We start from the raw sequence: 13,385 nt of genomic DNA, 5'->3' as shown, positions 1-13,385 counted from the left end.
CAGTGGGGAACGACTACTATTCACATCACTTTTGGGGTCCTGTCTGCTCACAAGGTTAACAGACATTTGGTAATTTCATAACAATGCAAATGATAACGATCCGATTTTCTGCCGAGGCAAGCATGTCATTCGATCAGTCTGAAAAAACCTGAGATATTAACAGCCTTGTGCAAAGTATTGATTATACATACCTCATGGCTTTTTTTTTTTTAAGTGGGTTACTTTACTGTATGTGTCTCCAATGTGGCACCAAAGTTAGGATCAGCATTAAGGGGACCGTATGCTGTAAAATTCTGTACAACAGGAGCAAAGTATAACTTTTTTTTTTTTTTTTTGGTAGCACTTTTTGCAAATCTAATTGAACAGTCAGTTTTTTTGGCTGACCTCTTTTTATTTTACTTACCCTTGGGCTACATGAGAAATGAAAACCGACCTCTGTGTGTATGTGTGTGCCCACGCACATGTGCACGTGCATGTGTTTGGGGGTAGGGAAAGGGGGGGATTTTTATTAACCCCATTAGTGCTATGCTCCCCACAATGATAGGAACCTCACCCTTCATTCTGAAGCATTAGAGTCCCTTAAAAAGCAGGCCTTGACCATCAACCTTGAATTTGCATTGTAAAGCCTCAGGGGTAGGCATAATTTAAAATCTTTGGCAGAGATTTTATATGTAGCAAGTGTTTATTAAAAGTGGCTGGTGATTCACTCCTCCCTACTGAAATTTTTGCTTACTTATTTCACTTCACAAACATCAATTCATCTTTTCACCCCCAAATATGAAAAATCATTTAATATTTCCTGAATAGCTTAAAGCCAAAAGTAAACAGATACACCAATGACTTAGGATTCAGCCACTGTTTTATATATCCTTGCAAGTGATCTCCTAAAATGTGATTTCATCACCTTTGACAAATTGGTTACTGTCTAAATTCAAACTCAACCACGCATTAAAATCCAAATATCATAGCGCCTGCACGGCCCAGTCAGTTAAACATCTTACCCTTGATCTCGGCCTAGGTTACGATCTCACGGTTCGTGGGTTCGAGCCCCGCATCAGGCCATGTGTCGGGCTCTGCACTGACACGCAGTGCTTGCTTGGGATTCTCTCTCTCTTTCTCTGCCCCTTCCTCCCTCTCTCTCTCTCTCTCTGTCTCTCAAAATAAATATTTCTTAAAAATAAAAATAAAAATAAAATCCAAGTATTAAAGAAGAAGGTCAGAGAAAGCCGGAGGACGGATTTTACTTTATTCTTCTTTGTCAAAGTTCTAACAGAGTATTTTGTAAAGGGGGGGATTTCCTCTTGTCAGGACGAAGGTGACCGAAGCTGGGTGTTCTTCCTCCCTACAAAAGAGTGCCATTGCTTCTTCTAAGGTCGCGGACAGGAACTCTAATGTTCCTCTGAAATCCATTGAGCTCATTTCATCTCAGCACGTTTATCTTCTACTGACTAACAGGGACCCATCAGCAGATTGTATTCTACCAAGCTACCTGGCACCAATCCTGGGGGCCTCATACCTGGTGGCCATGTGAAAAGGTGACATTTTTCTCCCGATGCTATGAGGTATGAGTTTAGTACATCACACTGTCTCCCAAAGAATTACTCTGCGTGATTTTGTCAGTGGTCGGAAGCTAACAAATTAATCTGAAAAATAATCTGGAAACTGTCTTTGGCTGATAATTCTGTAGACAGCTCTTCTGCTTAGAGGAATCAAAGACTTTGAAGCCAAAATCTAAGAGAGGACACGGAAGGGAGTGAACTAATAGATGTCGCGTGCCCACTCTCCATCTGGCAGTTAGAAACGTTGCTTCATTTCACTCTTACAATAAATACCAAGCAAACCAGGATTATTACACAAACTTAGGTCACAATGTTCATGCCACTGGACACTCCACCGTGTTGCCTCACAAAGGGTGAACAGACAGCACAGACGTAGTCATCGAATCCCACGATGTTAGTGTGCACATTGAAACACCATAAAAGGGGTTCCAACATGAATAAAAGAAAATGCTGTGCATATCAACTACCCAAACCTGCTCCAATCTCAATCCAGTTTATTCAGATTTCCCTACTATAAATATTGTTGGGCTCAAAGGAATCTCTTGATTTCGATAGATGGCTCCACCCAAGGAGACCACCCAAGACATCAGGCTGCCCCCCCGCAAATTCTCACAGCACCCTTTCTGGAAGGAATGAGTCCTGAGGTATTTCTCTGGATCCTCCAGCTTTTGTTTTAAGAGCACCTTGGGTCTACCTCTATTAGTGGGAAGACTGTACTTTTGAGACATAGTGTCAAATAACCAATTGTTGTTTGAGGCCATGAAATTTTGGGGTAGCTTATTATTCAGCGAATGGATTGCCAAAACAGTCACAAAGGTACAAGTCTTATTATCCCAGAGGTGGTCAAGTTGGAAATGAGTAGTTAGTGTGAAAAAGGTGTGAGTTAGTGAGAGCAAGCTAGAAATATCTGAAAGCTCCAAGGTCCTCTGAAGTCAGTATAGCTATCTTAAGTATTGGTTGGTGGTCCCATGGGGCCATGAAGTCATGAATGCCCTTAAATAAGTTATAAATTTCTCAGGGACTCATTTCTTCACTTGTAAAATTGGGGCTTTACCCCAGTCCAAGATGGCGGGTGCCCTGGCTCATGTTGGTGATACTCAATGTGAAGAATATTTCTTTCCTTTTCTCTCTCTCATAACTCTGGGCATGATTTTAATCATAAATATAGGAGCAAGCTAATCAAAGAAAGATGTGTTCAAATTTCCAAATGAGCTGAGAGCTATTCTAAATATTGTAGGTTCGAAGGGACTCCCAGAGCACTGGGGCTTTATCTGATCGTATTCCAATAAAGTCTGCCTTTGGCATAAAGCTTTAAAAACATGGTAAGGGTCATTCCCATTTGGAAAAAGTTCAGTTTTTATCCTTTTTTTGTCTTTTCTTTTTCTTCATCTATCAAAGGGCTTTATCTCTTTATTCCCTCTAATATTGGTGTATATTTGAAGTCATACAGTGATCACAACAGTATATGCTATTTAGAGTCTGTCAACAGAAGTCAGAGAGAGCAGGAGGACAGTAAGGCTTTATTTTACCACCATTCATTAAAGTTCTGGCAGACTATTCTGTAGAGACAGGAGAGCAGTGACAACTCCGAGATCCTTTGCCAAGCTAAATAGGACTTCCATGGAAGCTCGGGTGTCCTCACCCTCCCAGGCAAGGAGAATCAACAGATGCACAGCCCTGGACAAGTCAAGCTCTGAACTCACAGAAATGCTATCTTACGCCCTTCTAGCCTAGTATTCTGACTCTAGAGAGAATACCTATACACATTTTATGATACAGAATGACTCCAAAACCCTTCCTGAAATCTGTGATTCCCAGTGGAGAATGATCATATTCAAATAACTATGAGAGCCTTTTCAAACCACATCTGTCCAGAAGCAGTTCTTTTTTTTTTTTTTTCTCCAGGGAGAATCAGAATCTCCAGAAAAGGACTGGGGGAGTCCTTGCAAAAGCTCCCCGCTGCAGGACTTTCATAGTTGGGGGAGTGCCTGTGCACACACATGAACCTGCATGTGCACACACATAGACACACACATTCTCCCCCTGCACAAAACCAATGCCCTAAGGAATCCTAATACATTATCCATTCAACCATCTGAACAGCCTGAGAACTTATTCAGTCACCCCACCCTTCTTCATCTAGGGAGCAGAATGTCAATTATGTGTCAATTAATATGGTAATCAAAGGGCATCTAGAAACTTCAGAGACTTTGTTCTTCTGAAGAGTTGAGCTTTCCAAATAGCTAAATATCTTCCCATGTAAGCACCAAGCCTTTTTTTCCCTCAAAATAACATGTCAAAAATTCTGGACATTAAACTCTCTGAAATTTTACTGCATGTATTTAGTTTCCTGAATATAATTTAGCCTCACCTTCATAATTCAAGGCTCTTATCATGAGCACCGATTTCCATACTGGGGCTGGAAAAGGGAGTTTACTCCTGAAGGCTGCAAAGGCCTCCAAATGGCTGCTAAAGGCAAGTGGAAAGTCGGAGAACAAGCCAAAAATGGGACTCCAGAAAGGCACCACAGTAGACTTCAGAAGGCCAGGTGGGATGCCATAGGTATAAGGACCGGCTGGGTGAGTTCTAAACAGGGTAAGATTTAGAGAAAGTGTCCGCAACAAGCATTGTATTCATTCTGTGACCTGACTTTCTGGCCTAGCATCACCAAGGTGCACGGGCAAAAATCTCGAGTCTAAAGCATCATATGCTCCCGTCAGAGTATCTCCCTCCAGCCCTCCCCTTCTAATTCAGTGCTTCTAATTTCCTGTGGTTCTAGAGATAACCAATCTGGCCACAAGTGAATAAAGGGCCAAAGACTGCCTTTCTGGTAACTCAGCTGTCTATGTATTTTGTGTCTTCTGTTAGGGTGTTCAGGAATCTCTGACTGACTTCCTAGACCTTGGCTGTGTTTCAGGAGGTTAGATTGCTGCCCCGCTGAGTTCCAGATAGATAAGGAGTTGTTTTCTTCTTCACTTTTCCCCTAAAATTATCTCCTTCCAGGTTCCTGTGTTCAGTGACAGTGAACCCGCCCACACTCCCCCTCTTCTTAAAACATGCTTCAATCTTTGGCTGTACCTTTTCCACCTGAAGACTCCAATCTGTGGATCTTATGGCCCACGGGATGGGGGCAGCAGGTGCTGCAGTAACTCTAAGAAGGTACACATCCTCTAAGAAATCACTAAGGACCTCTAAATTACCAGCCTCAAGGGACACATCCCTTCCTGGACGTGAGATGGCCTCTGTGAGTAAGGCAAGTGATCAGTAATTCCACTATCAGAGGCCACTCCTCAGAGCACCGGGCCAGGGGCCAAAGAATGACAGCTTATGTTACAGGCAACAAAATGTAAGAGATCAGGCAATTGAAACAGGGCCTGGGAGAACAATCCATGATGCTATTGTCCCTACCGAGAGACATGTGTGAGCGACTTAATTGAAAAAGAAGAAAAAAGAGAACAAGGAATCATATTCTTGTTTTTGTTGTTTGGAATCACCTCGCAATCTACCTGGCTATCCTTGATCTAACTTCTTTTTCAGAGAACCAGTCTTTGCTTTCTTTCCAAACATCAACCCACTTTCTAGCTGGCCTACTTTCTCTTATTTTTCTTCTATTCGAGCTGATACTGAGGCACAGACGGAGAGAAAGCACAGTGTGTGGTGAGAAGTGAGCATCTGGGAGTCACAGCTGGATAGGTATTGCCACCCTGCCACTTTCTGGCTGTGTGATCCTGGCCAAGTGACTTACTTTCTCTGTGACTCAGTGTCTTTCCCTGTGGAAAGGAGAAAGGTCACAGTAATAGAAAGAATACCTTAAATGGGTGAATGTGGGGTCAAAAGGCACAAACTTCTCGTGATAAGATAGATAAGTCCTGGGGGGTTAAGGTACAGCATGGTGACTATAGCTAACAATGCCGTGTCGTATATTTGAAAGTTGGTAAGAGAGTACATCTGAAAAGCGCTCACCACAGGGGGAAAAATGTGTAACTTTGTGAGATGATGGATGTTAACTCAACTTACGGTGGGAAACACTTTGCAGTATGTACGTCTCTCAAATCATTATGTTGTTCACCTTAAGCTAATATAATGTTATATTGCAATTATATTTCAATAATTTCTGGAAAAGAAAAGAACACCTCATCATGCCAGCTTCACAGTATAGCTGTGAGTATTAATGGAGACAATACTTGTAACATGTTGAGCTCCAGTACCCAGGAAGCTGACTCTGACACTATCCTAGGGGACAGGAAGCAATGGCAGCCCTCACGGTGCTCTCAGAACATGCATTAAGATTTGAAACTCTCCAAAAACTAGGTCCTTGCGGATTCATTTTAAGAAGTAAGAATTATTTTTCATGAACACACATGTAAACTAGTACTTGAAGACTCTTTTCAAAACTTTAAAACTTATTGTCTGTGGGATGCCTGGGTGGCTCAGTCGGTTAAGCATCTAACTCTTGGTTTCTGCTCAGGTCACCATCTCACAGTTCATGGGTTTGAGCCCCGCATGGTGTGGAGCTTGTTTGGGATTCTCTCTCTCTCTCTCTCTCTCTCTCTCTCTCTGCCCATCCTCTACTCATGTGCTCTCTCATTCTCTCTCTCAAAATAAATGAATACAATTAACAAAACCATATTCTCTGCAATCTCATACACAACATTTATTACTATGGCAATTCCCCATTTTCATAATAAACACAAAGAAGATTCTCATCCAAATACTGAAGTTTCCAAGTGCTTAGAATCCAGAACATCTAGAGGTTTCTGCATACAGATGCCAATTCCTTTCTTTTCCTCAAGTAAGCCCTCTCATTAGCCATGGAGTCGTACAGGCCTCCTCCTTAGCGTCGTGGTTCTCCTATCAGTTCTGAACACTTTTTGGCTTCCCCTCCCTCGAGTCTCTCCTCACCTCTCCTGAGCACCATCTATGCGGTTCCCTCAACAGGCCCCTTCAAGACTGTTTTTGCACAGTTCAGTCCTCTGTCAAGAATGATGGTCCCTCATCCTGTTTCAACAGATACTTCTTAAGGCCCCCTGCTCTAGAGTCCACTCCCTGGTGAAATCTCTCCAACTCTGCTCTCCACACACACTGTTCATACGACACAATGACACACGTAAATTCCCCGGGCACCGGTCTGCCTCCATCCCCAGACTCGGGGCTTTTAGACCAGTGCTTTAATATGTACGGATCACCCAAAGGCCTTGTGAAACACGTAGGTTCTGCTCCACATCTTGTGCATTCTGGTTTGGTGAGTCCGGGATGAGGCCTGAGATGCTGCTTCCCTCACAGCTTCTAGATAATGCTGATCTAGTGCCCTGCAATCCCCTTGAGAAGCTTTTAGGAACCTGAAATGTCAGTGACTTGGCACTTCTCCATCATCATCATCATCATCATCATCATCAACAACATCTTTTAACACAGCTGCCCAGCAACTGTACTTAAGGGAATGAAAGAGATGTCACAGTGGCCTGAAATAATGCAGGGGAGGGGCAGACAGAGAATGGGGACAGGGATGCACTGGAGAGAGTGGGTAGAATCAGAAAAGGAAAGGAGACAGAATGAGGTTAGGGAAGAGGCAGGAGACAGCAAAGAGAGGAAGAAAAGAAAGTGAAAAACTACAGGAGGAGAGATGATAATAGGAAGGAGGGGAAAAGGAAAAAAAAGGAGAAAACGATATCCATAGGATGAGAAAAAGAAGGGGGCGCCTGGGTGGCTCCGTGGGTTGAGCATCCAACTCTTGGTTTCCTCTCAGGTCATGATCTCAGGGTTGATAAGCTCCAGCCCACATCAGACTCTGCACTGACAGCACGGAGCCTGCTTGGGGTTCTCTCTCTGCCCTTCCCCCTCTCGTGCTCTCTCTCTCTCTCCCTCTCAAAATAAATAAATAAACAAACATGAGAGAAAGAAAGAAAGAAAGAAAGAGAAAGAGAGAAATAGAAAGAAAGAAAGAAAGAAAGAAAAAGAGAAAGAAAGAAAGAAAGAAAGAAAGAAAGAAAGAAAGAAAGAAAGAAAGAAAAGGAAAGGAAAGGAATGCCAGCTAACTTCTTCCCTTGGGGTGGAACTGAATCTACATTGTCTGACTTTCCAGATTGAGGGGTGGACTTCTGGACGCCATCCCTCCCAAGGGTGGGTACTCCAGCCATTTGTGCCATTGAAGAAGTGTGCTCAGACCTCCATCACTTCCTTCCAAAAGTTCTTCCTTCCAGACTGACTGTGGAATGAGCTGCCACTGGCAGAGTGATAGCCAATGAGAGCCTCTGTCAGGATTGTGCATGTACAGAGTGGTTGATATCAGCTCAGAAAATCTATGACCAAGACTTCAAACTGATTTTCCACCAAAACAACCCCCACAAAAGTTACCTGATACAGTTCGATCCTTTGTTCGGGCACTCTGGCCTTCGGGTTCTGTAAACGAAAGACTCTGAACTCCGCTTTCACCAAATTGGATGCATTCTTCTCCATCGCTGAGACGTCAAATCGGACAATTCTGAAGTAAGGTCTGTAGAAAGTGGGCGGGATGGCATCTGTAAAAAGTTAGGGCGATCATTGAAAATGATAAAATCCATTGTTCTCTCAAAAAGACTGTGCAGCATGAGATAGTCTCAAGAAAACATAAGGGATATATCTACAAGAACCATTTAGTTTCCAATGGCCAATTTAATACCATTAACAATTTAACCAGAAAAAAAAAAAAAATAAACGTGCATGTGGTTACAGGGGCAGCAGATTAATAGAGATTAACAAACCACTTCCAACTCCATTTGAGGGCATGCAGTTAACCCTATCCTTTGAAAGTTGACAGCACAGTGGAAAATCCTAGATGGTTCTGAACTGGATCAAGATCTTGACAGTTGATGCCTGGAGAGACATGTTGGGCTTGCATACACTGTAATCAGATGTGCCAAGAAAATAGCTCCTAATGGCCAGCAGTTTGCCCACGTATTTTTTTTTTTCTTGAAGTTTTGGCATCCAAATACTCTATCCAAGTTCATGTATTGCCTCTTTTCTGTCTTCAATATTTTGGTTTTTCCCACACATATGACCAAATGCACCCTCTAGTTAAGTCAGGGCGAGAAAAATTGAATTCACAAAAACTAAACCCCCAAATTGGCTGTATCAGGTCCAATCTTAACATTCTTCACTTAACATAACGTCCATTGGTGGGAGGGAATCCCGGCTAATGAAGAGAAAGAATCAGCCCCACTTCGTTCTCTTCTGAGCCATGGAAACCACAAAGATGCAGATGGCACACAACAATTTCAACTTCATGGGTTGCTAGAGTTTCACTATTGTTTTGGAGTAATCTGCCGTTGCCTTTGAATGCGCCACTGGGCCGCACCAACAAAACCAACGGAGGTCCTAATTCTCTCCACGTGTTTCACACCCAGCACCCATTTATTGAGCACGTACACTGGGCAGCCCACGTGTTACAGATGTTTCTACGATTCTCTTCTATAACCTTCTGCAAACGTTCTCTCATTATTCCGGAATGCTCCATCCAAATCTTGTAGCTCCATTACTTTCTACCCTACTTCTCAACTATGTAGCTTCATTACAACATAATAATTCACAGTTGTTTATGGCTTTTTACAAGTGCTTTTATTACTTCTGTGTTATGTTTGTTTATTTTGTTTCCCCCCAGGAAATTTTAAGAATCTTGAGGGCAGAGACCATATTTGTCAGGTCTTCCCTATTCCACATACCTAGGGCAGGGCCCTGCACACATGGAATTCACCAACTACCCACTGTTTGTATAGTTGGTCATCAATGGGAGTCTTGAAAGACTCAGGCATCTGGCTACTGGCAAGACTAACTTCTTATTAAATAAATGAGCCGTCTTGCCAATCTTAAAATAGAAATAAATACCTTTCGTGATTTCTTGGGAAATCCATGCCCTGACGATCACACTGGGGAAAAAAAAATGCTAGGAACACACCGACATTTGCTGATCTTAAGAGCCCAGCACTTTTTTCCCTCAAGGGGGCTTTCCCCCGTGCCCTTCCCCGTGTCCTGTGACTCTCAGAAAGCTGTTCATGGGGAGGCAGTGGACTCCAAGCCACGTTCTGCCCGATGACTGCTTCACACACGCCTATGTGAATTGAAGCTTTGTAGCTCGTGAGCCAGGAGCCTCAGAAACAAACAAACAAACAAAATAAAAACCCCAAAAATCTAAAGCATCCCGGTGTCAGAGAAAAGGAAGTATTCATGCAGACACAGTGATGGCCCACTGCGTTACTACCGTGAGTTAGCTGGTGGATGGTTTTCAGGCAAACATTTCATCCAGGCAGCCAGGATTTTGGAGCCCCCTAGCACTGCAATTTGAAAAGGTAGCTGCTGGGAAGAAATCGATCTTTCTCTCCTCTGGAGCATGCCCACCCCAGGTGACTGGACAAGCTGGTACTGGCCTGACCAGCTCAGCTGAAAACCGGCCAGATGCCCAGGCAGAGAAGCTGGGGCGAGGCTGGAGCCAGGCTCTCTGGCTTTCTACACCCTCTAGTTTGGCCAGAACCCTCCACAGGCCTAGTGGCTGCATTCTGCCTTCCCGTTAGACAGCAGAAGCTTCAAACATGCTTTGAAAGAGCATCCTGAAACAGCAAAGCTAATTCAGAGCATTTCCTGTCATTAGGAAGAATAAACGTCCTGGGTGTTCTCCCCCCGCCCCCACTCAGTGGAACCCCACAGGACAGCTCTCCTTCCCCAACCGCCCATCTTTCACACCCACCCGCCCCAATCTTATCCTTCCATCAAGTTTGTAAATAAGTGCTCTTGAGATTTATTTTTATTCTCTTTTGTGTTTATTAAACTTTGAACCACTTTCTTCCCTTTCTGGTCTTCTGCCCGAACTCACTCTTTCTTTTTATGGCTGCTTTGGACCACGAGGTCAATTTTGTTTCTTCTTCTTCTAAGCAAATCGTCCAATGATCCTGTCCTAGGCTTTTGAGCTTTGAAGGGGCGTTTGCAAATATTTACAGGGGTAGCTTGATTAGTTAAGTGCAGCTGTTCTCTGCTCCCTATACGTTGGCAAACAGCCTTCCTCTCCTCTGGCTATTAAAACCAGTCATTTGTGTTCCAACTGCCTGGTAATACCAATCTGAGTGTGTTTTGTTTTGTTTTGTTTTGTTGGTGCTTGATTGAGAAAGAGAAGGAGTCAATGCACCAGGTGACATGACGGCTCAGCAGCCCCCACCAACGACTCTGCTTTGCTCTTGTCACCACAGTGAAGGGACCAGGCCAGGAGGAAGCAGCAGCCTCCCCCACACCCCCTGCTCCAGCTCATGAGAGCACGAGATCATTCGGTAAAGACTGTTGACCAAAGAACTGACTACCGCTTCCAAGGGCCGCCTGCAGCTGTCCCCTGCTGTCATCTGCTATGGGTCACCAGCCCCCCGCCCGACGGAGGAACTTGAATGACTTGGCATATGTTTCTACAATTGAAAAAAAAAAAAAAAAAGGCACAGCAAATTGCTCCGGCCTTGTCTGTGAACCTACCCTTACCTCATAAAAGCTTTTGGATGCGTGGTGTGGGGAGAACAGACAGTGGTCCATCTACGCCCAGCCGGGAGGCAGCAGGCTCGCTCCCCGGGCTCAGGGCGCAGAGCGACAGGGTAGGTATTTAAATGGCTTGTGCAGCCCTGATCCACCCACTTAGCCTTGGAGGGATGGAGCTTTTTCCTCTGCATTCTCCAAGAACTCATTTCCCCCTTTGGAATGGGAGTTCTCCCCAAAGTCCTCTGTAATTCCAATCCCAGTTCCTATTCCATCGCCAGGTGGTCAGGTACTTGGGCTTGACCCTTGCCAACTTACCCACACTCACATCCTGCTTGGCTCTTCCCTCTCAATTTCTGACCCACTTTTTTTTTTTTTTTTTTTTTTTTGTTCAATCAAATCGATTTTCCTGCAACCCTTTGGATCAGACCACCAGGCTGATTCTGCCCCTCCTCCCGGGCTCTCCTGTGTGCCTGCCTCTCAGGGAAAATCTTACGCATGGGAGATTCCAGAATGACATCAAGTGAGTGGTGTTCCCCTCACCTCAACCCTGGCCACACATCCTTACCGAAACAAATTTTGGGGAATGGACAGAGGGGAAAAAAAATGAGGAAATCTAACTAGTTATTAATTTACAAAGTAACAGTGCACAGAAAGCCTAATTCTAGCACTTCATCACAAGCTGCTTTTTATAAGCATTGTACATTGACTTGTTATCTGTTCCAAATGATTCACTATTAGCTCGTTGTATATTATCTTCTCCGTAAGTAACCACTTCAAGTTCAGGAACATTTACTTGCGATTCTTTGGTTCTCCACAGCCCAGGGCTGGCTTCATGGATATGGGACCAGTACAGTTACACAGAGACTCCATGCTCAGAAAAGCCTCACACTGAAGTTTAATGCTCTATGCTCACCATCGTGAAATCCTTAATAATTTCATCTTTGAATTTCAGTTTTAGAAGTTAAGTCTGATGGGATAATGAAACAGGGGCAGGGGACATAAAACTTGGGCCCATATGCTATCCCACCTCCCATGACCTGCAGGCTTCCCTAAGATTGGTCTTTGGCCTCCTACCACTCACCCTCTGGTGCCCCCAGCCTCACCTGGGAGAGTCAGGGTCATGTACACATAACCAAACTATCCCAGGGCAGCTGCCAGGCTGCCCCCACCCGAGGCTGGCAGTGTTGCAGAGCATTCAGAGGGCAACTCTGGCCCACTCTTGATCCGGGTACCAAGCACGTCACAGAGTTTGCAATCCTATGGGTCGAAGTGGTGGTCCCATGGGAAGGGAGATGCCAGGTTCAGTGTGGCATCAGCCTGGTAGCTGGAGGCAGGGGGAACCCAGCTGCCCAGCACCAGGGTAGTGGACAGGGCCCCCAGTGCCTGTGAGCCTGCTCCCACTCTGGGACCATCCCCATACCCAGGGAAGCACGACATCAAAAAGCACATGGAGGGGCGCCTGGACGGCTCAGTTGGTGAAGCGTCCGACTTCGGCTCAGGTCATGATCTTGCGGTTTGTGAGTTCGAGCCCTGCGTTGGGCTCTGTGCTGATAGCTCAGAGCCTAGAACCTGCTTCGGATTCTGTGTCTCTCTCTCTCTCTGCCCCTCCCCTGCTCGTGCTCTGTCTCTGTCTCTCTCTCTCTCAAAAGTAAATAAACATTTAAAAAAAAAGAGCACATGAGGGGCACCTGGGTGGCTCGGTCTGTTACGCATAGGACTTCGGCTCAGGTCACGATCTCATGGTTTGTGGGTTTGTGCCCTGCATTGGGCTCTGGGCTGACAGCTCAGAGCCTGGAGCCTGTTTTGGATTTTGTGTCTCCCTCTCTCCCTGCCCCTCCCCTGCTTGTGCTCTATCTCTCTCTCAAGAATAAATAAACCCTTAAAAAAGTTTAAAAAAAAAAAAAAAAGAAAAGAAAGAGCCAGTGAAAACACCACAACGGGTCAGGAGAGAGGAGAGAGAGAGCATGGAACAAAGGGGAAAGTTTTACATTTTAGAACCTTCAATAGTGTCTCTTCCCTGCTTTCTAAACAAGAGGCCCCACATTTTCATTTTGACCCTCTTCAAAATGAGAGTGTCCCACACATTTTACAGCTTAGCCCCACCACATTGAAATAGAGATACGGGATCTTAATGCAATGAGGAACCTTTAAGGCCATCTGAATTTTAATCCCAAGTCATCCAGAGCAGGCTATATGGCAACAAGGACGTTATTTGGCTTTTCTGAATCTGTTTCTTCATCGATACGATTTAAGTAATTGCCTAGATCACACGCATCGAACCGTGCGGTCAGGATTACGAGAGTAAGTAGATGGAACATTTGAGCACTGGTCCTGCACTGATGT

At 44.6% G+C, this 13,385-nt stretch overlaps 1 protein-coding gene across 3 annotated transcripts in view; it reads right to left on the bottom strand.

Annotated features, from left to right (window-relative positions):
• The window catches only part of TGFB2 (transforming growth factor beta 2), an 83,040-nt gene that overhangs the window by 24,372 nt on the left and 45,283 nt on the right, over positions 1-13,385 (bottom strand). For all 3 annotated transcript variants that reach the window (XM_030302859.1, XM_030302860.1, XM_030302861.1), the window contains one exon: positions 7,914-8,077. In XM_030302859.1, coding sequence (XP_030158719.1) covers positions 7,914-8,077 — 164 coding nt within the window. The remainder of the gene's footprint in view (positions 1-7,913; positions 8,078-13,385) is intronic.

Source organism: Lynx canadensis, chromosome F1 (genome assembly GCF_007474595.2).
Source record: "Lynx canadensis isolate LIC74 chromosome F1, mLynCan4.pri.v2, whole genome shotgun sequence".
In the NCBI taxonomy this organism is placed as follows: Eukaryota; Metazoa; Chordata; class Mammalia; order Carnivora; family Felidae; genus Lynx; species Lynx canadensis.
The sequence above is the reverse complement of the archived record's forward strand: the minus strand, read 5'-3'. Positions and strand labels throughout refer to the sequence as shown.